We start from the raw sequence: 20,032 nt of genomic DNA on the forward strand, positions 1-20,032 counted from the left end.
GTTTGAATGCTATACTCCCACAGTGATTCCCAACCCCCTTGTGAAAAGGACAGAAGAAGTGCAGGAAGAAACTTTTCTCTCCAGGAATTCATTCATCATGTTCATACTGACATGCAGAGTTCCAGCATGTATTGATAGCATCAGTTTTTATTTTCTTTTATGCTTCCCATTGTTTCTTAATCTCCAGAACATCCTCACAGTCAATAAGAACAGTACTCATAAAATTTATGATTTCTGAAATTATTTCAATAATGGCAGTATTGCAGTTCCCATTCTAAAGGTACTGTACTGCAAAAGTTTAAAGACCTGAAAGCTCTAGACTCAGTACGTCACATCTGCATTGATTTATAGTCTTTCTTGTATTTCTTATTGATATTTTATGTGAGTGCTTTTTTTTAAAGTTATTCAAGAAAAGTAAATCCAACAATGTTATTTTTTTTAGTGAAGTAATCCCTCAATGTCTATTTTGTGCAAGCAGAGTCTATTTTTAAAATAATTCCCTCTTAATTTGTTGTTTTATTTTGATTGAGGTAGGAGAACAGATAAGTATGCATAACTTACTTTGCTTGAACTTTTTTTTTCATTGTATAAGTGTCAGCATTTCTAATATGTTTGGCCTAGAATTTTCTTTAGTAGGTCATTCAAATGGAAGGTTGTTGCTGTTCAGACACCAAGTCGTGTCCGACTCTTTGCCACCCACAAATTGCAGCACACCAGACTCCCCTGTCCTTCACTGTCTCCTGGACTTTGCTCAGATTCATGTCCACTGAGTCAGTGATGCCATCTAACCATCTTATTCTCTGCCACCTCCTTCTCCTTTTGCCTTCAATCTTTCCCAACATCAGGGCCTTTTCCATTGTATTGCCAGAGTACTGGAGATTCAGCTTCAGCATCAGTCCTTCCAATGAATATTCATGGTTGATTTCCTTTAGGATTGACTGATTTAGCAAGTAAGAAATTAAAGAATTCTGTTTCTAACAAATGCATGGTATTTGCCTGTTAAGACCAGAACATGTGCACTTTTGCCAATATCTCATCTTTTGTCAGATGCGGTTAGTACTTTGGATAGTGACATATTTCCCAGGAGGCAAAGAGATTGAGGGAATGACTTGAACATCTCAAAAGACCGGAGTTCTTCACCTCTTGTTCCATTGATTCCTTCAGTAGCAGACTGTAGATCCATTCAGAAGAGTTTTTCCTGCAGTGAACCTGATAGAAACATGGATCTGTCACCTGCATTCCAGTGCTGCCTTCTCCAGTGCCACACAGGATATGCTTTGAGAGCAGGAATAAACCCCAAAACCTTTCATATACTCCATTTTTCATTGTATCCTCACATTGCTTTATTCCTTCCATGAATTTTTGCTGGAAACATTATCCTAGTGATGAGACACAACAGTAATAAATTATTTCATATTTGTTTGAGATTATATACCATAAATTACACCCCCCCCTTTTCTTTTTGCCACACCACACAGAATGCAGGATCTTGGTTCCTTCACCAGGGACCAAACAATGGCAGTGCAGATTCTTTACCACTGGTTGGCCAGGGAAGTCCCAATACCATCCTCTTGAATGAGAGAATATTATATAAATAGTATTTTGCTGAACTATAGTATTGATGGTGTTCATAGATATTAGAGATTTTCAAGTTAAAAGTATATTAAAATTGTTATATTATGTTGATTAAAGAAATTCAATGTAATAGTAATACCAAATAGTATGACAAAATTGAATATTATAATCATTTTGCAAAAAAGAAAAATGCAACTCGAGTTGTTTCCTACTTCTCCATTTTTGGTGTCATCTTCCACTTTTATGATGCCTCCCCTGGGACCATATATCCAATTTTACCTTAAGGATACATTGTGTGGTGTCAGTAATAAAAAGCTATTATCAATCTGAGAGGCGATATACTAGAAATGTAGTAACCTGTGAAGAATTTTCAGTTTTGTATAGGTGTCAAAAATACAATTGAGATTATTGTATTTAAGCAATTCTTATTGTTTGAGCTTTCTATCATGAAAGGAATATGCAGTCCTTTTTTGATGTGCCGTGAAATATGAACTCTAATGTAACATTTGTCCTTTAACTGCTAAATCATCACTATTAGCACAGGAGTTCATGAGTTGAAGGGCTTGATCTTGGTTACTGGTCACATCCCAGCGTCTATACCCAGCACGGAGTGTATTGAGTGCATTGATTTTCATGTACTATACAATTACATACATTTGTATGGTACACTATAAATTTCAAAAGATTTTTGGTTATCTCATTTGACTCTTAACAATTTTCTGAAAAAAAAAATAGGAGAGATTTTTTTTTCCCGATGAATAAAATTGCAGTTCAAGTGGATTATGGAAGACCTAGTTTTTAGGAGGATGCTGGAGTCATAATAGTTCATTGTTTTTTGTTTGTTTTTACAGAAACCACTCACTGAGCTTTATTTTGTGTGTGTGTTTAATTTTATTGGAGTTGCTTAACAATGTTGTGTTAGTTTCTACTGTACAGCAAAGTGAATCAGATATATATATATATATATATATATATATATATATATACATACACACACCCCCTCTCTTTTTTGGATTTCCTTCCCATTTGGGTCACCACAGATATATATATATATATATATATATATATATATATACACACACACACACCCTCTCTTTTTTGGATTTCCTTCCCATTTGGGTCACCACAGAGCACTGACTGGGTTCCCTGAGCTGTACAGTAGGTTTTTGTCACTGGTTTTTTATATAACTAATCCTGAGCTTTCAATAAATTCGGCACCTGTTATCCTTTTGGTACTTCAGAAGGTTTTTTTCATTTACAGCCAAAGTCATCTTTCCTAACTCAGATTTTCTTGTCCATAGAACAAATTGGCCAGGAGATGTTGGAAAACCTCAGTCATGACAGAGAAAAGATACAGAGAGCACGTGAAAGGGTAAGTAGAAATGGGATAATCTTTTCACACATTCAATAAAAAAAAACATAAGCCAAAAAAATATGTAAAAGGTCTTGGGCAGATGCATAGACTATAGCAATTACATTAATGAAAGATCCCCTGGAGAAGGGACTGGCAGCCCACTCCAGTATTCTTGCCTGGAGAATTCCATGGACAGAGGAGCTTAGCAGGCTTCGGTCCATGGAGTCACAAAGAGTCAGATACCACTGAGCCACTTTCACTTTCAAGCACATGTAGAAAATGGCGAGGGTGAAGGAGGGTGTAGAGCCTGGGGTAGGGGGCGGGGAAGTGTGTGGTGCAGAAAGATTAAACTGACTGTATGCCTCCATGCGGGAATTCCCCCAGGTAGGTATTTTATTTAATGCTGTAGCTAAGAAGAGGCTTCCCTGATGGCTCAGCTAGTAAAGAATCTTCCTGCAATGCAGAAGACACAGGAGACTCAGGTTTAATTCCTAGGTCAGTAAGATCCCCTGGAGGGAGAAAATGGCAACCCATTCCAGTATTCTTGCCTGAAAAATCCCATGGGCAGAGGAGCCTGACTAGGGCTACAGTCCAAAGAGTCACAAAGAGTTGGACACGACTGAGCATCTAAGCACATAGCTAAGATCATTGATGGAGATTTTGGAGTATGTCAGCAGGTCTTTCAGAGCGAAAGTAAACATATGAATCTCATCTTCCCTCAGCTCGTTTTGTTTCAGTTTTTATTCTCTAGGACTGTGTGCATTCTTAAGGTGGAGATATTGATTTATGACCAGATATCTATTAAACTTTGTTAGCCTGTGAGACATTTGCTTTTATATCCAGTTCAAGTATCCAGTTTAAATCTCCTGGGGTTATCTATTACATGTAATTTTCTAAATCCAAGAATTTTTTTGAGATTGTGTAGGCATCAAAAATGTATTTTAAAGTATTTAGCCTTTTTTTAATGAATTGGACGGAGAAGGCAATGGCACCCCACTCCCGTACTCTTGACTGGAGAATCCCACGGACGGAGGAGCCTGGTGGGCTGCAGTCCATGGGGTCGCGAAGAGTTGGACATGACTGAGTGACTTCCTTTTCACTTTTCACTTTCATGCATTGGAGAAGGAAATGGCAACCTACTCCAGTGTTCTTGCCTGGAGAATCCCAGGGACGGGGGAGCCTGGTGGGCTGCCGTCTATGGGGTTGCACAGAGTCGGACACGACTGAAGTGACTTAGCAATAGCAATGAATTGGATTTTCCATCATGAAGGAAAACCATTGCTTGCTAGTGCACTTTAAAAATAATCTAGTAAAGTTAAATAAAATAAAATAAATTAAAAAAAAGAAATAGAAAAAAATAAATAAAAAATAAAAATAATCTAATTGCCTTGAGTTTCATTTTATTCTGTGTTAATGCTGCTTTTCTCCTCCTAGCTTCGGGAAACAGATGCTAACTTGGGGAAAAGCTCCAGGGTTCTGACAGGGATGTTGCGAAGGTAAGAGTCAGGTAGGGTCTTCCTTTCTCTCTCTTCCTTTTTTTACAGTATTTTTTCATCTCATTGCAACCGGGCATTTTCCAGACATGCAAGCTTCTGCTCTTAGTACCTGTGTCAAGACCCTTTTGAAATGACAGAGCACTGGTATTAACTCTTGTTTGGACAGGGACACACACACTCTGAGTAACTTGGATTAGAAGGTTTGAGCTCAGGGGGTTACCTCAAGCTATGGAAAAAATTAGGGTTGGACATGAAGTATTTTTTCATAGCCTGAGGAAGACCCCATGGCAGCAACAGACTGATTTTATTTTCTATTTTGATAGCTTTCTTGCTGTTGATGGAATGATAGCCTTTGGTTTCAGGAGCATACTTAGTATTAGCTTTGCCCTGTGTTGCCTTATTTAGATTTCTTTTTAAAGCAACCCTGTTTGGGGAAACATTGCTATTTTATGTATACTTAAAAATGATTTTTGAAGCCTGAAGAATATCAGAATAATCTGAATTTACTCATGTGCAAGCAAACAAATGTTTATGTTTTATATGTGTAATGAGCCTTTGACTGATAGAAGATACTTGGAGAGTATGTGAAAATGAATGAATGAAAGTGGGTAACAGTCTAGATTCTATATTTTTGGAAGGGAATGAGAAATGTTTTCATTGTTCTGAAAATTGGAGTCACTTTTGATTTAGGTGTATTCAGCATGAAATTATTACATTCAAAATCTACCAAATAAGAGTATCTTCTAGCATAATCTTCAGTTTGGAACTGTGGATAAAAATGTAAATGAGGAAGGTTGAGAATCACCTTGGAATAGCTGACTTGGAATTTTAAAGAAGAGAATCTTGTTTATCACTGATGCTTTAGTGGCAGCTATTTGAATATAAGTAAAGTTTTCTCTAATCACATGTCCATAGATAATATGTTGTGTCCAAGCATACTGCTAAAAGTATGTTTGCTGAGTGAGAGGTTAATTGCATAAGAATCAACCAAAGATATGTCCGCTTAGTCTTCTATTGGCCGGTGTGGTCAATGTAATTTCTCTATCAGGCTGATCAGGAGCAAGGTTAAGTCCCTGGGGCACTTCTAACCCACGTTGGCACAACTCCACACACTCATCCTTTTCCTCCACCCACAGTCTCAATTCACCATAAACCACCAAATTCTCTGATTAAAGGTGATACGTAAACGACCTAGAAAAATGCAAAATCCACAGAGAAGTGGTGATTGAAAGGAATGCTTCAATGCCTATAAACAATAAAAAAGGGGGAAATTCTCTATTGCTTCCCTGGGAGGGCCCCTGCGATGTGAGCTGTAACGAATATTCTGCATATGTCTCCATTTTGTCAAATCTCATTAAAGAGTCCTCCCGCTTTATGTCAATTGAGCTGTCCAGAAATCATTCATCATTTTTAGTGTAAAAAAAAAAATCATGTGGTTATTTAAATAATATCATATTAATGTTAAAGTTCAGCTGTCATTTAATGGTATGGCTTAATCAGATGTAGCATTTAGGAAAACTAGTTTATCCGGGCTCTACATAGCTTTCAGGTTGGCAGATTCAAATCAGGATTTATGGGTTTCTAAACCAATGTATTTCTATCCACGTTTCTGCTTGATGTACCTCACCCTTTTGTGCAGGACACTGCAGACAGTTATTTCAACAAATAAAGCATCTCCTCATATTGTGTTTGAATAAATTTGCAAGTCATTTAGAGAGGGTGAAGCACAAACAACTTCTGTAACCTTTGACTGGGCTTTCTTTAGAAAAATCATACTCACAGGGCTACTTCATAAGCCCACAGAAGAAAATTACTCTGCTGAAATCTACTTGGGGTTCTCTTTGTACACAAACTCAGTCCATCACTGACTCATCTCCTTTTGGACTCTGTCTAGAGTGTGAACAGAAATAAAAATCCGCAGATGGACATCACCTTGCTATGTCTGAGCCAAGGAAACTCTGAAGTCCACCTGTGCACATTGGTGACTGTGGTTTTCACCAAGCACAACTGGGATCCTGTTATCAGCCAAGGCATCCAGGTGCTTTTAGTCAATGCTGTAACCTAACTGGAGCTTCCCAGTTGGCTCAATAGTCAAGGACCTGCCTGCCAGTGCAGGAGACGTAGGAGACGTGGGTTCGAACCATGGGTCAGGAAGATCCCCTGGAGTAGGAAATGGCAACTAGCTCCAGTATTCTTGCCTGGAAAATTCCATGGACAGAGGAGCTTGATGGGCGACAGTCCATCAAGGGGTTGCAAAGAATCGGACAGGGCTGAGCAACTGAGCACACACACACAAACTGAGTCCTCAGGAACTAAATGCAGATGCTAGTTTTGGTTTAGTTTCTAATTACTATCCCACTTGATATACAATTTATATATTTTGGACTTGGGAAAGGGCAAAAATATTTACCTACTTCTTCACTTCATTGTTTTTTATTATTTCCCTGGAAAAGCAGTCTCTAGAGAAGTGGAACGAGAGTGTATGTTTCTAATAGGAAATCTTCTGTTGACTTCTCTGATTTTGCTCTTCTGCTGTATCCCTCCTATTCAAATGGCATTCATTCCCAGCCCTGGTGAGGTCTTATTTCAGAAAGAGAAGTCACAGTCTCTTACAAAAACTACACAGCTGCATTGTGTGTCAATGTTGCTTCTGATTTAAGAAGAGTTATAATATTGAATAATGTGCTCATCTTATATATAAATGTATACCAGAAATGAAGGTCATTGTCCACAGCAGGGGTTTACCTGCATATAACATTCTACAGTATACCAGACCGCCAACTCAATGGTCAAAAGTCTGAGCAGACTCTGGGAGATCCTGAAGGGACAGGGAAGCCTGGCGTGCTGCAGTCCATGGGGTTGTGAAGAGTCGATCAGACTGAGCAACTGAACCACAAAAATACCAAACCAAGGAGTTTTTTATCTAAAAGAAAGATTGCTGATTGTTTTTAATTTTTTTTTAAGTTTGTTTTTTGTCAGATGAACAGAAATGGCATATCATGGTTCCTCATTTGAGTCACTTTGCTAATATTGATTAGTCTACTGTGAGGACAGGTGAAACCACTGTTTAATCAATGCCAAAGTTTGTATATAAATCTGCCTCATTTTCTGTAAGAGTGACCAAAGGTAGATAGGGAAATAAAAATGAGTAAGTGGCAGTGACTACCATTTAATCTTTTATTAACTTCAAATGAGGTTTTAAAAAAAATACATCTCCTCCCTCTCTCATACCCTCCCTTCCTTCCCTGTTCCTTTCTTTTTTTCTCTTTATTTACTTCTTCACTAAATATTTCATGCCTGAATACAAGGACTTGGGGCTCCTCAAATGAAACCAGTTTGATCCTTGCCTTCAGAGGACTTCAGTCAAGTAGAGAATATGTGCATATAAAGAGATGTAAGAATTCATAAAATTGACTGATTCTCAAGGAAGCTATGGAAGATTCTGTAACTTAATTAATTCTTACTGGTTATTAAAGAGAGTGCAAGGAAAACAATTAACCAATAGAAAATATGTTTTAAATAGCTATACCACCAGTAAGTTTGAAAAAATAAACAGAAGATGACTCATGGAATCATAACATAGATTTTGAAAGAAACTTAAGTATGTAGAAAACATTGAGACATATCTAGTGGAAAAACAACTGATTCAACCTAAATAAATATTCTTCGTGTAACTACGCTATATCACCAAAAGAAAGCAAAAGGGAAAAATGGTTCACTCAAAATTAGTAAAACTTGATATCACAATGCAGATATAACTGATTTCCTGGAAAGTAATTTTTCTTCTGTCTTGACATGAGATGAAGAGCTACCTGGGGACAAACTATTCATTTCCTGACTCCGTAGACAGAGCTTTAAATAATGTGGTGTTCAGATAATAATGAAAATGGCCATGAAACAAATGACCATTCATGCAGTGACGGGGGTCAAAAAAAAGTGAATTTTTCATTGACTTCTGCAAAATTACACTATCATAATTGGCTGTCTTAAAGTGCTTCAAGGAACACTGAGAGGCTTAAATGTTGTTCTCCATATATTTTCATGTGTGTGCATGTTTGTGTATATATTTGTCCTATATATTTGACTGGAAGGTCTTATTAGATCAAATAGTACCAGCACCCAGTGAACATGAAAATAGACATTTTCAAGAGCCAGAAAACAAAGCACATCATGATTCTATTTCTTTTTGCCTCTGAATAGTGAATAATTTATCAGTAATTGTATGTTTATTTCTAAAAGTATCTGCAGGATTCTTTAGAAATGTTTAAGAGTTGTAATTTGAGGTCACTGTTGACATGAGTTAGGAAGATAGGTTTTAAGTTTATGTTGGCGCATTGACTGTATATACCTGGGGTCGCAAAGAGTCGAACACGACTGAGCCACTAAGCGTATATGCTGGCAAAAGGCTTATAAAAGGGAATGACATATCTAACATTTTGTAAAGTACCTTTTTATGTATGATATCTTAATATCAAATAATTTTCTCTCTTGCGCACTACCAATCTTTGCCACTAGTATTTACACACACATATATACAACATCAGAATGTTTCTTGAAAAAGTGAATTCTATTTATCCTTCCATCATGTATGTAGTAACTTTCTTGAGTATGTAGGTATTGAAAGGCATCTTGTAACTAATCTATTTAAACAAAGCAGATGGGATTAAATGCAGTTGAGATAGCTATCATTTTACATTTTTAATTGCAATATAATTGATTTATTATATTAGTTAAATGTGTACTACATAGTGATTCAGTATTTTGTACATACAAAATGATTACCACAAATATAGTTACCATCTGTTACCAAGCAAAATTATTATATTATTGACTGTATTCTCCATGCTGTATATTACACTTACGTGACTTAGTTGATTTTATAACTGGAATAACTTAATCGCCTTACCATTTCATATATATATTTTTGTTAGAACTACTTCTGAGCCCATCTGGGGAATAATTGTCACCTATCATTGTTATCACATTTTACATTTAGACATGGTTTTGTTGCTTGGGTAGAATGACAGGTAAAAACATCTGGAAAACTTAAATGTACTGTCAGAATGATTCCTAAGGGTAAATATATCAGAAACACCAATGCAGTTTCTATACGCAATAGAAATATAGTTTTGTATTAAATAAATTTATTCTTAAATAAATATGCTAAGACTAAATGTTTTTAATCGTCTTTAAAAATTCATACCCACACCCCATTTTGCCCAGGAAACATTTTGTTATATTTTAATTATCCTTATTATAATGTCTGAAAATTCAACAGTTAAAGTTTTTAAGTCTTGTGAGAAAAAAATGTCCTTGAGAATTTACTCTCAATTTTTATACACTGAAAAGGCCTTACATTTGTATTTTTCACTTTTTCTGGTTTTTGCTTTTCTCTCTTTATGTCATTTCATTTCTTTCTTGGCCTATTTTTACTAGTGATGAACATGGGCCCTGACCTGAAATTAGTATAGCAAAATCTTAACCTCTAAGATATTCTTCAGCTTTTAATCAAGTGCTTATTCTTTCAGAACAAAATGATTCAGATTGCTGCAGATTCTTTAGACTTAACAGATTTAAGTTCCATGCTTAGAATAATGCTACAAAGAGAAAAAAACATTTTTTTTTTATCTTAGTCACTTTTTGTGTGAGTAAATTTATTACCATACACTTGACTCACTGCTCTCATCCTCTGACCCCTTCAAGGCTGACATGGGTGATGTTTTTACCAAACTAAAGAACAGCTTTGGATTTCTTTACATATATATATATATATATATATATATATATATATATATATATATTTCTTTCTTTTTAATAACATTCTTGTAGCTTTAAACATAGAATTTGGTCCTGTGTCAGACATTTGAATACAGCATCTATCAATGATAACTGTACCAGGTGCTTTAGGCGGAGGTCTGACCCTAACCATACTTTACACAAATCAGATTTCATCCTTAAAAACCCTGTGAAGGAAGCATCATATCTCCATTTTACAGATGAGAATAACAATGCTTAGTGAAGTAGACTATCCATCAGATCAGATCAGTCGCTCAGTCGTGTCCTACTCTTTGCGACCCCATGAATCGCAGCACGCCAGGCCTCCCTGTCCATCACCAACTCCCGAAGTTCACTCAGACTCACGTCCATTGAGTCAGTGATGCCATCCAGCCATCTCATCCTCTGTCGTCCCCTTCTCCTCCTGCCCCCAATCCCTCCCAGCATCAGAGTCTTTTCCAATGAGTCAACTCTTCGCATGAGGTGGCCAAAGTACTGGAGTTTCAGCTTTAGCATCGTTCCTTCCAAAGAAATCCCAGGGCTGATCTCCTTCAGAATGGACTGGTTGGATCTCTTTGCTGTCCAAGGGACTCTCAAGAGTCTTCTCCAACACCACAGTTCAAAAGGATCAATTCTTTGGCGCTCAGCCTTCTTCACAGTCCAACTCTCACATCCATACATGACCACAGGAAAAACCATAGCCTTGACTAGATGAACCTTTGTTGGCAAAGTAATGTCTCTGCTTTTGAATATGCTATTAGGTTGGTCATAACTTTCCTTCCAAGGAGTAAGCGTCTTTTAATTTCATGGCTGCAGTCACCATCTGTAGTGATTTTGGAGCCCAGAAAAATAAAGTCTTACACTATTTCCACTTTTCCCCATCTATTTCCCATGAAGTGGTGGGACCGGATGCCATGATCTTAGTTTTCTGAATGTTGAGCTTTAAGCCAACTTTTTCACTCTCCACTTTCACTTTCATCAAGAGGCTTTTTAGTTCCTCTTCACTTTCTGCCATAAGGGTGGTGTCATCTGCATATCTGAGGTTATTAGAATGTGAACTTAGCTCTCTCTTTCGAATGCACTACACAAAAGGTTCTTAGAGCCAGTTTTCACTAATCAGTAGTGAACGTGAAAAGGGAAAGTGAAGTCACTCAGTCGAGTCCGACTCTTTGCGACCCTATGGACTGTAGCCTACCAGGCTCCTCCGTCCATGGGATTTTCCAGGCAAGAATACTGGAGTGGGTTGCCATTTCCTTCTCTAGGAGATCTTCCTGACCCAGGAATTGAACCCGGGTCTCCTACATTGTAGGCAGACGCTTTACCGTCTGAGCAACCAGGGAAGTGAAATGAAGACTTAAAACAAACTGGTTTTCATTATCCAGATGGTTAGTCTTATCTACTCTCTGTGTCATGATTCCATTTCTCCTGTAAAATAATTGTGGTAGTAAACAGTTGCCTTAAAATAGTTGATTGTTACAACAAATGGAATAGGAAATCCTTGGCAATCATATGTCAGTTTTCCCACCTTCCCCTCTCACCCCACACTTTACTGGTCTGGAATACTTAGAATTTTAAAAGCCTGTATCCTACACCACACTACATCTTTTAATAACAAAAACCTCTACTACTTATGCGCTCGCTGATAGCTTGTAGGTGGCAGTCACTGTTCTAGGCTCTTGCTATACATTATCTTGTTTCATCTTTATGACAACTCTGTAAGGCATTACTCCCATTTTAAGAAATAAGGAACTTTTGTTCAATATTGTCCAGCTCTATAGAAGTGCTCTGCCTCCAGAGCCTGTTTTTCCTACTGTGCTGGACTGTTAACCCTACTATGGAGAATGAGTAGCCTCACAGAGAGTCAGACAACCATTCTGGGTGGTTCTTGACAACAATCAACAAACCCTTATGAGATCCCACTCTTTCGTACAGACTGAAGGTACTGAGTCTGGGCTGTGTAGACACAGAATCTGCTGTGCACCAGTGAAGTCCTTAGTGAGCTTGTTTTTATAGAGTCCTTTAGAATCGCTTTTTTAAGCCTAGAGTATGTGACATTTATCAGAACCAACAAAACTGTGTGGGGGTGAGCCTAGCATCTTCCTTACTTTTGGTATTAGTAAATTTTATTTTTATGTATGATTTTGTATCACCTGGAGCCTTCTCCTCATTGGAGAAAACAATTACAGTTTTGTTTGATTATTCACAATGACCTTTCTGTGTATTTATCAAGAGGCATATGGTTTAGTGAATAAGAGGTAGGCTCTGGGGTAACAAAGTCTCTGCCACTTTCTAACTATTAACTTTGGGCAAGAATCTCACTCTCTGTACCTCAGGTTCCCTGTATGTAAAATGGCAATGATGATAGTCCATACATGCCAAGTCCAAGTACACACAACAGTGTTCGGTACATAATAAAGTTTAAATAAATGTTGAAATGCTGACTATGATCATCATTGTTGCTTTAAAAAAAAAAAAAAGCCTGGGAGCAAAGACTAAAATCAAAATATCAATTAGTAATTTCTTGAGGTTGATGAATTTTAAATGAATGTTTTTAAATTTTCATTTTTTGTTTTCACTCCCAGATTTCCCTAGTAATTTTTAGAAAATTTAAAATGAGTAATAAAAATAAAGTCATACTTTCCTTATGTTCCTGTTCTGGTGCCACCGCCCTCCTTCTCTGCTCTGCAGCGCTGCTTGAACTGCCCACAGTAATCAAATACTGCCCAGAGCAGAGCCTTCCTCCAGGCTCCCATGCGTGCGCCTAGTTGCTCAGTTGAGTGGGTTGCCATTACCTTCTCCGGGGGATCTTCCTGACACAGGGATGGAACCCACGTCTCCTGTGTCTCTTTCATCACAGGCAGATTCTTTACCCACTGAGCCCTTGGGGAAGCCCCGTTCAAGCTCAGTCCTTCTCTCTCACTGGACAGTTTAGGGAGGGGAGCCTCCAGGTTGGTCTCTGACTCTTCATCCCCTCGTATGCTCTTCTAGGTATTATTGGCCAGTTCATCTTCCAAAGTGCAAACCTAGTACTGTTTTCCTTCCTGCTTAGAAACCTCCCAAGGTTCCCCTTTGCCTGCTGACACATGTCCTCCTCAGTCTTACCCCAGGGTCTTCCAGGGAATGTGTTCTAGTCTTACTTGCTGCTACTCCCTCTGGATATACCTTCTGTCCCTACTAAAATGAACTATTTCCCATCTCCATAGCCCACCTTAGATTTTCATTGGATTTCATTTCATACTTCCACCTGGCATATTCTCCCTTTGTCACCTGTATTAGTCAGGGATCTGAATGCAAGTGAGAGAAGTCCAGATCTAACTGCCTATAAACAAAAGAGGAACATAATTTTGGGGGGGAGGGGCTCCAATATTTTGGGGGGCTCCAGAATCACTGCAGATGGTGACTGCAGCCATGAAATTAAAAGATGCTTGCTTCTTGAAAGAAAAGCTATGACCAACCTAGACAGCATATTATAAAGCAGAGGTATTACTTTGCCAACCAAGGTCCGTCTAGTCAAAGCTATGGTTTTTCCAGTAGTCATGTATGGATGTGAGAGTTGGACCATAAAGAAAGCTTTTATTTTGACGCTTTTGAACTGTAGTGTTGGAGAAGACTCTTGAGAGTCTCTTGGACTGCAAGGAGATCAAACCACTCAACCCTAAAGGAGATCAGTCCTGAATATTCATTGGAAGGACTGATGCTGAAGCTGAAACGCCAATATTTCGGCCACCTGATGCAAAGAACTGACTCATTGGAAAAGACCCAGATGCTGGGAAAGATTGAAGGCAGGAGGAGAAGTGGACGACAGAGGATGAGATGGTTGGATGGCATCACTGACTCGATGGACATGAGTTTGAGTAGGCTCCAGGAGTTGGTGATGACAGGGAAGCCTGGCGTGCTGCAGTTTATGGGGTTGCAAAGAGTTGGACACAATTGAGTGACTGAACTGAACTGAACTGAGTTGTCACATGTCACTAAATAGTTCAAGGACAGAAGTGACTACAAACACAGTGGAATCTAAGGGTTCGAGCAATCAAAGGGTCATTACAATCAGGTGTTGCTCTTTCCATCTCTCCTCTCAGCTCCCTTGTGTGTGGTTCCATCCTTCATCAGGGTGCTGCCTTGCGGAGACAAGGCTTTTGCCACCCCTTTCAGTGACACCTGTTGAATCCAGCTATTTTTGTTCCCCCTAAAAGTCATAGGATGGAGTCTTACTGGTTCTGGGTGGCTCTGGTTGTGTAAAATCTCATTAATCTATGATCTGATATTTTAGACCTGGAACCTCATGCAGGGGATGGGCATACAAACTGAGAGCAGTTCCCTCAGAAAAATCCAGAGCTTTTACTAAAAAGGATAATAGATACTAGGTGGACAGAAGCAACAGATATCATCTTCAGAATGTTTCAGCTAAACTTTTGTCTATACTCTGGATCTCAGGTGAAATACCATTGTCTTCGTCAAGCCCTGATCAGTTTCTTAGCCAGAAATGATCTCTGCTCTGACTCTTCAGGGTAGTTTTTCCTCTCTCATGGGGTCACAAAATCAGACACGACTTAACGACTAAAAAACAACAAGGCGCTAACATCTTCTACTTTGCTTTGTGTATATTGTAGTTATTAAGCACCATGGCTTCATTTCCTTGTAGATCTTTTTTATCCCCTCCCTCATCCTCCAAGGGATTTTATATGTTTCTCCACGATATTGTGCAGCCAGCTGAAATGAATAGCAGAGGGTATCTAAATAAAAAAAGAAAACAAAGCCAGGAATCACTTTAGTACCCCCAAAGCATGGAGTTTCAACAAATGCCTGTATAGATACCAGATAGGTAGAAAATGTCCTGCTGCTGCTGCTGCTGCTAAGTCGCCTCAGTCGTGTCTGACTGTGTGACCCCATAGACGGCAGCCCACCAGGCTCCCCCGTCCCTGGGATTCTCCAGGCAAGAACACTGGAGTGGGTTGCCATTTCCTTCTCCAATGCATGAAAGTGAAAAGTGAAAGTGACGTCGCTGAGTCTTGTCTGACTCTTAGCGACCCCATGGACTGTGGCCCACCAGGCTCCTCTGTCCATGGGATTTTCCAGGCAAGAGTGCTGGAGTGGGGTGCCATTGTCTTCTCTGAGAAAATGTCCTACCTGAAAGCAAAGCAGGAGACACAATCAGAGGGTCCACAGTGTTGGATAAAATAAGACTAGCCTTTAATTGAGGTCAACCATAGCTTTCCAGGCTGCTGAGACAGGTCCGGATAGACCAGTTTCCGGTGGGAGGCGTGGGGGTGGTAGGGGGATAAGACAGTTCTTGTGTCAGATCCCTACCTGGAGGAGAATGAGGGGTTTCTATGTGACCAGTTATCTTCAGGGGTCTCGGTCTAGACTGTAAGCTGCTGGTGGCCAGGACCCCCATTGCATTTACGTGGAACATGCTCCCCTGGCCTGGATTTGGGCCTGGTCAATGAATGATATTTGGAAGAATGGTCAAGAATAGTTTCAAAGTTGACATCTAGGTTCTTGGATGTCATTTAGTTGAAACCCCGCAGGTTTTTATCCATTGCACTTTGGCTACCATGTAAACATGTTCTTTCAAAGATAAAATAAGTAACTTCACAATAACAGAATATTTTTGTCCATTATTTAATCACAGTGGAAAAGCATCTTATATTGATATTTTCCTTGGATGTGAGTCACAATTTGACCTAATTCACGAATTACCTTTCTTTTATGATTTTTTCCTTTTATCCCTAGGAAGCATGCCATTCTTTAATGCAATGTAGAATATGAAGAGTGCATGTCACCTTCACCATCAACGCTTTCTTTGAATGCAGCCTTGAGCTGTTAACTGGAAGCAGGGAGCCCTGGGCCTTCCTTGTAAACAAGTAATGGAGCCCTCAGCTCGCCACCCCCGCCCCTTGTAAATAGCTATTTATTAACATATACCATCACCAAACAACATTTTTCCAATTCCAGGCCCCCACAACATTACACCACTGTCTGCTCCATTGTAAGCTGAGGGAGGCCTTTGGCCATCTGTTTCATTAAACGCCAGAGGCAGTGAACAATATCTGAACTTTCCTGAAGAGAGTGCCCGGGCTTCCCACTTCACACATCTCCCCCTTCCTCTTCTGCCACCGCTGCCACCGCCACCACCATATTTTTTTGTTTGAACACTCACATTGTAAATTAGTGTATTCACACATCACTTTTAAAAGGCTCGCTGTGTTATAAGATGGGACAAAGCGAGCTCAGTAACATTTACTGCCCATGCACAGTGCAGGTGGTCGAGCTAGCTGCTCCCCAGATCAAAAGTCAAACAACTGTGAATCTCTTTTGAAAGTCCAGTTAGGGAGACAAGGCAAGGCTTATCTGCACAAACAAGAACGAGCTATAGATATACATCGCAAATGCAAGAGGACAAAAAGGGGTTTCAGAATCTTGTAGGAGAAGAAAATCTAATGCTGACAATTCTGAGGGCAGCTCTAAAATACGTAGCTCTTTTTTCTTTCTTTCTTTTTCCTTTTTTTTTGTAAAATTAGTCTTTTATTGTGTGGCGATTGTTAATTATTATTTATGCTTTGGTACTGTTCCTAAAGTAGCTAAGATTTTTTTTTTAAGCCACCTTGGGGGCAGGAAATAGCTCCTTTTCATGGTTGTATTTTATTTTTCAGCAGCATTTAAGGACAAACTCCTATTTATACCACACAAGCAGTTTTGTCTGTTGTAAACAAAGTAAGTGGCTGGGAATTGTGCTTTCCCAGAAATGTTTTCCAGGGAAGCCATAATAAGAAACAACTGTGTACATCTTGAGATTTTTTTTTTTTTTGTCATCTAGGTATTAAGAAAGAATTGTTTGCATTCATGGAAAAAAAAGAAAAAGAAAGCACTGTTTATAAAGAAAGATATTCAATATCCAAAAGTGTAATTAAAATATTTTTTAAACTACAAAAGTTGGTCACCTTGCTTGTATTAATTGAGGTAGTTTTCTTTTTCTTCTTTTAAATTATTTCCAACATTTTTTGACAAGATAGTAGCTGAAATGACCGGAGGCATTTTCTTTTTTTAACCTCAGCAGCCTACTTAGAAAGTTAGTGGCTTCTTTTGTAAAATTGTGTGAAGGACTTTGAAACTAAAGTATGACTATCAATCAATGGGGAAAATGCAAAAATGGTAAATTTTATGAAAAAATTTAAAAGAGGGTTAAACAGGCTTGGAATTATGAAAGAACAGCATAGTTTCTTATAGTTTACATAGCCACTCTATTGTCCATCTTCTGATATCTTAATGATATTATGATAAAAAAAAAAACCCTCTCAGCTTTCTAATTCTCAAATCAGTTAAAAGTGTCTCAATCAGGAGAGTCCCCAAGTACTTTCAGAAAAACCATGCTCTTTATCTCAGGGCATAGAGCAGTGTTCCCTATCCTAGGAAGGGTTTCACAGAGTCTCTGAACCACTGGAACTTTCTGAAAATTTTTGTGTATGTGTGTGTACGCATCACGCTGAGAATTTTCCATAAAATTTTCTGAAGAGTCGCCAGCCAACTCCAAAAAAGTTGAGAAATGAGACATAGTTACAGAACTGTGTACAAATGTCTTAGCTAAATACTACTTACAGGCTTTGATACTCTGGCTTATTTGAAACGTATTGGTCTACAAGAAACACTTATTTTGAATTTCCCACAAAGTTTAACAAGAAACTTTTCAGGGGTGCTTCCTTTGGGAAATCAGACCATTTATCAAAATTAAATCCTGAAGACAATCTTAACAATTAAAATCTCTATAAGGCCTTATAGTTTGTAAGGCACATTCACGTACATTATCATTTAATGTAAATTTCAGAGGAAGTCTGTGATTTGGCATCATCATTATTATCCTTATGTCATAAATAATTGAGCCTTACAAAAGTTGAGTCTTGCCCAAAGTCATTCTATCAAGATGGGGCAGAGTTGGACCAATACCCTGGTATCAGCCTCAGAAACCATGTTCTTAGCAACAACAGCCACAGCAGCATCTTCTTCAACAGCAAATGTTTACACCGTGTTTACTATGTCAAAGGGAATCTGGTGGTCATCAGAGATTCAACAAACTCAGAACTCTACTCCTAGGTACCTTAATATTTGTAAGAAATAACAGTGCATACTCACTTGTGCTTCATGGTCAGTGAGAGATAGAGGCTGTAGGCTGCAACAAGAAGAAGAAATCCTGGTGCCCACGGTCAGTTAAGATAGGGGAGATGGCAGGTACCCAGCCTAAAAGTCGCTGCCTAATTCTTAACCCACCCATGGTGTACGCTGCTTCCCTTTTTATGGCAGCCTCAAAGTAATAACTTCCAGCGGCAGAAATTGAATCGAGGGTAGGAAGGATGGTGTTAGAGAGATCTTATTTGTCCACGATTGTATTGAGGGTATATAGGAAGTTAACAACTTGTAACTGCATCTGCTCATAAAAAATAAATATGACCCGAATCCTTCTTGAGAATTTAATTGCAGTAGAGTTTAAGATTTTCTTCAAGTAAACAAGAAAGGCTTGAAGTCACCTCAATAGAAAAAATAATTTCATAATTGCAAACAATTATGAAAAATCTTTTCACACATTTACCCCAATTTTAGAAAGATACTAAGAACTTACATACCCTTGACTAAAATAATGTGTTTATAAAATTCTGTGGTCTTTGGAATTATACTACATATTTACTATAGCTTCTATACTTGGGATTCCTGAATAGATGTGAAGAAAGTTGGTAGAGTACATGGATTATTTTATTGTGATCCGTTAATTAGTTGCTAAGTATATCACTTTAAAACATTGAATTTTTTTTTCATATATTCCTGTGAAATCTTTTTCATCAAATGGATTTATAGAAATCTAGTTAGTAGCAAACTTGCCCAGCCAATGAAGAAAAGCATTCATTTTCTGTTCTGTATATGTGATCTGAAGCCATAGCCTTTAGGTCTTTTAATCTGTCTGTTCAAGGCCAAGCTATTTATATGGATAATTTTTAAAGCTTCTGTATAAAGAAAACAAGAACATTTTATTTATTCACTGGGGTTTTTATGTGCCTTGAAATTGCATAGATAAAGTATTTTCTGGCTCATGGATCTGGAGGAGATAAAAGGTCTCTTATTTTATAAGGCTTTATGTAAGCTTTTCAAATGTAGAGTTTTCTCATGGCTGGAATTTTTTAAATGAAACATTATTTCACCATTATAATTGGAGTTTAACGTGGGCATCTTTTTCCTTCCCTGAATTGCATGTTAAATTATGTGTTTAAGATCGGTTTTATTGCGTTTTTACCTTCTGGATTTTCAGTAGCTCTCATGTTGGAGAAATGAATTTACCAATCCTCATTTTTAGTATTGGGCAACTATTTAATATGCCTCTGACTGGAAAACCCAAAAATCAGATTTAAGAGGCAAAGTGAAAGGTATAACTTGCTTTTGCAGCATATTGGTCAGGAGGATAAAAAATTATTTACCTCCACCCTCCTTAAGAATTTTTTCTGAGACTGATAAACTGAAAAGGAAAAGGAGGTATTTTTGAACTCCGGAGTAACTGGATTCAGACCAGATTCTGGGTGAACATTAGCTGCTGTTAGCTCTGCCATGTCAGGGCCAAGCAACAGCTTTCCCTGGCTGGAGCGTTCCCAAGCTATCACGGCCATCAGACAGGTGGGGAATAAATATTGTAGAATGGTGGGACATTTGAAGAGAAAGCTCCTGATCCCCAGGACTCAATTTGGACCAGCTTCAGTTGGAGCAAACAGGTGTTCCTGGGAGGAACTGTCCTCAGGTGGCTGAGGGGGTGCCATTCTTTCACACACATGAAAAGTTCCCTTTCCCTCTGCCCGCA

The 20,032-nt window shown here is 38.5% G+C and overlaps 1 protein-coding gene across 29 annotated transcripts in view; it reads left to right on the forward strand.

The window, feature by feature from the left end:
* Nucleotides 1–20,032, forward strand: part of VTI1A (vesicle transport through interaction with t-SNAREs 1A) — a 381,817-nt gene that overhangs the window by 216,508 nt on the left and 145,277 nt on the right. For 25 of the 29 annotated variants that reach the window (XR_008707242.1, XR_008707243.1, XM_055560772.1 and 22 more), the window contains 2 exons: nt 2,877–2,947; nt 4,364–4,425. Coding sequence is in view for 27 of the 29 variants with exons in the window: in XM_055560772.1 (XP_055416747.1) it covers nt 2,877–2,947; nt 4,364–4,425 (133 nt within the window). In the remaining 2 variants the exon portion in view is untranslated. The other 4 variants (XM_055560802.1, XM_055560803.1, XM_055560781.1 and 1 more) reach the window with 3 other exon arrangements.

The sequence above is a fragment of the Bubalus kerabau genome, chromosome 22 (genome assembly GCF_029407905.1).
Source record: "Bubalus kerabau isolate K-KA32 ecotype Philippines breed swamp buffalo chromosome 22, PCC_UOA_SB_1v2, whole genome shotgun sequence".
NCBI classification, from domain to species: Eukaryota; Metazoa; Chordata; class Mammalia; order Artiodactyla; family Bovidae; genus Bubalus; species Bubalus kerabau.